This window comes from Oryza brachyantha, chromosome 2, assembly GCF_000231095.2.
Source record: "Oryza brachyantha chromosome 2, ObraRS2, whole genome shotgun sequence".
NCBI classification, from domain to species: domain Eukaryota; kingdom Viridiplantae; phylum Streptophyta; class Magnoliopsida; order Poales; family Poaceae; genus Oryza; species Oryza brachyantha.
The window spans coordinates 7,608,558-7,615,320 of NC_023164.2; the positions used below are offsets into that span (position 1 = coordinate 7,608,558).

Sequence of the window (6,763 nt, forward strand, 5' to 3'; positions counted from 1 at the left end):
TTGTATGTGATATTTGCTTTTGCCTATGCTTATAAGCCAAAATTTGAATTTTCAATTTTAAATTTGGAGTTGATTTTGAAGCTTTTTCACTGGAGTTTATTTTCTAACTTTGACTTTTAGATAACTAATAATATGTATATAAAAATTTTATTCATAAATAATTTTTTATTTGTAAATATACTTTATGCGAAACGCCGAAGCAATCACCCATTTGGAACGGAGAAGTAGCTAGTTTTTGCTCTGTTTGTCAAAACCTCATGCCGCCTCTGTTTATTATTATTTTTTTCAGACATAAAATTCTAGAGTCTGGACTCATGTACAGTCATTGTAACAAAGAAAGACTCATCATTTATCTGGTCATGAGTCATTGAACAAACACAAGCGGAACCCAGCTTCTGCACATGTTTACTCCAGTTCCCTGGTAAAGTCAATGTTGTCGACAAACACCTGCACGGTAAGATCAAAATGAGCCCCATCTTTAAACTGATCATCAGAAAAAAAAATGCACTTGATTTTGACTGATTTGAAGCATTTTTTTATTCTAGATACCGATTTCCAGCCGTCAGGGTCCAGGATGGACGTGATCTTGGTGCTGATCCCCGGCAGCGGCCCCGGCTCGCGCACCACCTGCCCTCCCGACAGCTTCACCACCTCCGCCGTCTTGTACACATCGTCGGTTCCGATCGCTATCTGCGTGCATCAACACGACGCAACGAAAATTTGCATGTTCAGTTGTTCAGATCCAGAACGAAAATTTGCATGTTCAGTTTCTTCAGATCCAGAAATGGTGAAAATGGAAGAAAGGGAATCCATGGCGAGGGAGGGCGGATGCATGCACCTGCGCGTATGCATTTCCCTTGTCATATTCAGCGACGCCGTAGTTGTATGTCAGCTCCAGCACGGCGTTCTTGTCCTCAGGGCCGTACCCCATCATCGCCACCGTGTACTGCACAAACACTTTTGCCTGTCAGCACTCACCACACTGGACTGGATGGACACCGGATTTGAGCCCTTCTTGAAGAAGATTTGGTCACCTTGTATTCAGGGTTGTCCCTCTTCCGTAGCAGCTCCATGCCATAGGCCTGCAAGCATCATCATCCATTGCCATCACACTCAGAGCACGGTAAACTCTGAATAATTTGTGAACAAATCTTTTATACAAGTGTATTTAGCGATCTAAAACAAAGACTGAAAAATAAATTAAAACCACAAAATTAACTTTAAAGTTAAAGTTTAAAATTTAAATTTTGGCTCACGAGCGAAGCGAAAAGACGAGTACGTTTCTTCATTTTTCGCATTCAAACCTTCTCGTAGAAGCTTATGGCACGGTCGAGATCGCCGACGCGGAGCATGACCTGGCACAGGGGCTCCGGAGTCCCCGGCCTCTCGAGGATCTCAAACTTGTAGCCGTCTGGGTCCTCCACGAAGGCGATCACCGTCTTGCCGCCCTTCACGGGGCCAGGCTCCCTGGTCACCTTCCCTCCCTTCGCCCTTATCAGCTCCACCGTCTTCGCCACCTGCCATGGCCAACACACTTTGTCAGATCAATCATCAGACCAAGGAGGTGATCTATCGCCGGTGTCAGGAGGCCGGAGTTACGTCGTCGACGGCGATGCCGAAGTGGCCGAAGCCAGCCCCAATGTCGTACTTGTCGACTCCATAGTCTGCGCGTTTGCGAGGCCAAGCATCGTGTGTCAGTGCTGAGCTTGCAACAATGGCACAATTTGGCATCATGTGCGGTGCGATAGAACGAAGCATAGAGGGGCGTCGCTGAGTTCAGGCTTGCTACGGGTGCTCGAGCTGCATGTATGGTGAAAATATATAAACTCTGACTTAGAAAATATTTCTGCCCCGTTTGCTTACTGTAGGTGAGCTCGACGACGAAGTGGGAGTCCTCCGGGCCGTAGCCGAGGAAGGCGTTGGTGTACTTCTCCTCCGGGATGTCGCGCTTCCGCAGCAGCTTCATCCCAAGGCACTCCGTGTAGAACCTGCAGCAGCGCGCGGATCGGTTCAGATTCAGATTCAGATTTGCGTGTTGATTTGATTTCCTTTTTTTTTCTTTCAGGGAGAGCTCTGGCAGAGGATGGTGGTGTTGCTGTATATGGAATACTTGATTGTTCTGTCGAGGTCGCCGACGCGGTAGACGACGTGGAGGAGACGCCGGTTGTCGTTCTTGGCCCAGGCGAACGCCTCCTCCGTGCTGGCGAACGCCGCCGCCGTCGCCGCCTGCGCGGCGTCCGGCGGCGAGGCCCGGAGCTTCGCGGAGGCGCCGGCCGCGCTCCGGCTCAGCCTCACCGGCTCTGCCTGCAGCGCTGTCCATCCATCCATCCAAAAAACAGGTTCAGCGCGGTCGCGAGCGAACCGACGACGGCCGCGCGCGATCAATTCAACTCAACTGGATTGCTGGAAAGGAGCGACTCACCCGCGGCGGCGGTGGAGAGTAGCAGCGACCGCCGGGGGACGGCCGGCGAGGCGCAGGCGACGGCGACGGCGGAGCCGCGGCCGGCGGCGGTGGGGAGAGCCCTCATCATCATCATCGTCGTGCCCGTGCAGGCGCCCGCGGTTTGGTTGGCGGTTGGTTCGTGTTGCTGCTCGTCGTGCTATCCTTAATTCCTGGCTGCTTGCTACTCCCATTCGCGCCAGATTTTTTTTCCCCTCTCCCTTTCCTTTTTGGCGCGCGCGATGGGCGTTTTGGCAGTTGGCCTCCAAAAGTAACCGTTGAGCCAGGTGGCAATCCCACCAAGAACATCCTCGGGCACTTTCTTTCCCTTCTAAAATAAATTTAACTTTTACTAGCCGTGCATGTCTTGTAAAAGATAAAAACATAATATATTATTTTTAAAATAAATTAAAAAAATATTTTTTATGAAATATGTGACCATCTTTTTTATATATGAAATATCCCTAGCAATTTGATTTTATATGGTTATTCACCTAGATTTGATTGAATTTTAATATTACGAAGTTAAGGGGTAAATTATAAAAATACGATGGGAGTAGGTGGTGGTGACAGAGAATCTGCCACCACCACCACTAGAGGCTTTTATATTAGTAATAATGAAATCTTAAAATAATATACTCCCTATCCAAATATATTACCATCTATGGTTCATATAGTTTATCCCAAAATAAGATCAGCTTTAAATAATCTTGTATTGTAGTATGTAAAAGTAGTAGAGTCAGAGAGTAAATAAATGCATTGGAACTAGATAAAGTGATGGAGAGTGGGAGACAAATATATTGATATTTATAAAGTAGTAGGTAATGAAGTATATTTTCTATATTGTTATTTGTAAGGTATTTGAAATACATCTTCTATAATATTACCTTCCATCTACCCATAAATCAAAAAATTGTATTCCTTTCCATCTACCCATAAATCAATAAATTGTATTCCTGTAATATCTCTCAACTACCCACTAAACAATATCGCTTTTATTGATTTTTATCCTCTCCATTAATACCACATTGGTATTGTGTTTTTGACAGAGCGAGTATGCTCTTGGAGCACCACCCACAGAGCACACGGTCCACCAAAAGTTACGAAAAGGTATGGATATAATTTATCATCTCCTCGAAAAATGAAATCCAATTTTGATCTAAACAACAACGTATTCTGCAAAGTTTTATTTACTTAACTTCTCCCTACAAAAGCCATGTATCCATTTGGAATTTTTTTGTGGACTGATGGACATGTTTTACAATATTTTTTTTGAAAAAAAAAACTGACAACCTTTTGGATTTATTTTACAGTAACAAAATCGAAGATTTTTTTGGTATGAAATGAAGTGCTCAAAGGATGGAATGAAGTTCACTGCTCCCAACCTCTTAATCTTTTAATCCACCCATTTCACTCCACAAATAAATCTCACAAAGATGTGCCACTAAGGTAGGAGATTTGGGAGTTTGGTTATGGATAGGTCAAATCATGCCCTAACTCAACAATTAAGGAAGGAGAGGGTGGAGGGGCTCAAATACTCGAGCTGTCAAAAACTAGCTATTACTCACATATTCGAATACAAGAGAATCCGGTCAGAAACACTAGGGACTCAAGTTAGCTATCTCTGCCAAACATAGAAATTGCATCGAAGTCTCCAGTGGAGTTCTTCTGTTAGACTAGAAAGGTCGGATCTAACTATTCGACACCAAACACCGGAATATTGGCTACTCCCTTATATCACTCTAGAAAAACGGTCATAATTCCTCGCTCTAGAGTACTACCTAACCCAGCAAAAAAACAATGACTAAAACCACTTTGAGCACCGAGACATAAACAAACACATCACCGTTGCACCCCATTTAGTAGTACGACATTTCTATACTCAAATGCAAATAAAAAGACTAAACTACTAGAAATATCTTATGCCATCTTCTTTCGTGGTTGCTAACAGCAAGGTTATTTCACCACTGGAACTATTCAACTACGACTCATTAGACACATTAGTCGCAATCAAACATACCTTTGGCTTGATCAATGCCTTACATCTTCTTGATCTTTGATAGCCCATCTTGCACTCTTCAAATGATTTATGCATATGATCCATGACCTCACATGGCCTTGCATGATTCATTGATGTGAAGCCTCTACTTGTTCTTCACCACTGAATTGCTTCGTTAATGCCAAGCCCTTTGCTTGCCCTTCACTCTACTGCATGGTCCATCGCATGCGAGCATTGCTTGCCCTTCATCATCTTGCCATATGAAGCCACTTCATTCTCTACATATTCAATAACTTCTCATTTTCGTCAAGATATCCATCGATATCCTTATCTTGATGACAGAACTCAACCTATCGCTCCATCTCATACAAATAGTTAGTCCAACACATGTTATCATTAATAAACAAAACTTCCTACAAGACTTAGATATGAGACTTGATCTTTTAGCGCAGTTGAGGTACTAAGACCGACTGGCCGAGTAGAGAGTCATAGAGCTAGAGCGAGATATAAAACATAGGTGCCTTGATTAGGGTAGATGGAACAACGGACGGAAAATCAAGGTAGCAAAAGTAAACAAATCAACGCCTTCATACCCACACCCTCTCATCTAAAGTTTGTAGTACTATACTATTTTCTTATTGGTCCAATGATATACCTATGTCTACATATATACTTGAGCCTATAGGCTCCTAGAAATTGAGGGCCCTGTGTGGTTGCTCTTGCCAGAAATCCACGAAGACGTGCTTGCATATAACACCAGATCTGTTGTATGATTAATATAAAATCTATAATTAGGGACTTGTCTCAAAAAATTTCTAGGATTTTTGGACACAATCAGCACAAAATGACAACTACTTCATTAACTCTGTTATATCAAGCTAGTTGTATGATGACACTTCATTTTCAACTCTTCCTTCCTCCCCTTACTAGCCCTTACCTATAAGTTCTCTTGCAAAGCATTTAAGACTTCAATTAGGCTCTGGTTTCACCAACACTCACATTTTTATTGTTATTGACATAAGAAACTAGAAGTTAAACAAAATATTTAGTGTGCCAACACTAGTCTATACAACTCGAGCCCTTCGATCAACAACAGAGTTGTTTGCAGCAATATCTAAACTCCACCATTGCTACTAAGGAAGCCACTGTGGTGCTGATCTCTAAGCTCTTTGCTAAGCCATAGGTTTACTTATCATTATTAAGTCATCCATATAGCCCTAATGTCCCAATATAGCCAGCACTAAGTGGTCTTAGACAAGCCTTTTGGGCTTTGTCCTTCTCTCCCTGGTGGTGGTGCGGTGGTTAGGGATTATTGTCCCCTAGAGCCATTAATGCACGCACCATCATGGTCTTGAGTAAAGTGGCATTGTTAGAGAGCAAGTTCAATAGCCAACTACTGACTACAATTCATCTATAGCCAATCTAATAGTCAATTCATACAATAGCTAAATACAAAACATATACTACCATGTCTCACCTATCATACACACATCGTGTCTTGGAGTCTGTGCTGCAGCTGGCTATAAATTAGTAGCCTATTACTCTTCTTTCTCCTCTTTTATCTCCTTAAAATATGTTTATAGCCTGCCATGGTACATGTTCTTACCAAGCTTAAGCTTGAGTAAAAAGAAATAAAGGGAATTCAATGGGAGGATAACAAATTTATGATTTTGTAGAGTCAAATGTCTTCAAACCTAGGGGTATTAATCGAAACAAACCCTAAAACATGATATTTGTGTTACTTATGCCTAGAATAAAAAATAAGATTTTATAAAACTGAACACCAAAAAAGGTTCAATGCTACCTTCTTCGGCTAGTTCAGTCCAACGCATGCACAAGTTAGATACTTAGATCTGGATATTCCTTCAGCTCCTGTTGGTCCAAAATTGATTATTGAATCTGTTCTATATTCCCAAAAGTACATTTGCAGAATTTCAGAGCATTAATTATATACAGTGAAAGCCTCCAAGATATGGATGTCACCCAATCTTTCTCCCATGTTGTCGAATCTTTATTCTGTACTTGTCGTTGATTTTAATAATCTTATGCGTTTTTCTTCGATCAACGCAGCCACACCATGTGCTATCTTTCGAGCTAGTTCTGGCCGCCCAAAATATATAATCTGGATAAAATAATTAAGCAATCATCCTTATGGCTTACGCCCAGACAAAATGCATTATTTGTACACACATCAAGAAGATAGTGAAGTGTCTGTCAAGCTATAAATTAATTGCACCCATTTTACAAATAGCATCAGTGCTGCCGGCCCTGTACTAATTTTTCAGAAAATAACACTGATCAAACACATCCCGATTACAGATAAC

General features: G+C 42.2%; 1 protein-coding gene across 1 annotated transcript; it reads right to left on the minus strand.

Moving 5' to 3' along the window:
- Nucleotides 1-232: 232 nt before the first annotated feature.
- On the minus strand, nt 233-2,654 carry LOC102713447 (probable lactoylglutathione lyase, chloroplastic). The gene is made up of 9 exons (XM_040520942.1): nt 2,423-2,654; nt 2,111-2,312; nt 1,864-1,988; nt 1,600-1,664; nt 1,305-1,517; nt 1,035-1,082; nt 839-946; nt 550-690; nt 233-447 (listed from the first exon to the last, which is right to left on the minus strand). The coding sequence occupies exons 1-9, from the start codon at nt 2,535-2,537 to the stop codon at nt 406-408; spliced, it is 1,059 nt and encodes a 352-aa protein (XP_040376876.1). The 5' UTR covers nt 2,538-2,654; the 3' UTR covers nt 233-405.
- Between the last annotated feature and the right edge of the window lie 4,109 nt (nt 2,655-6,763).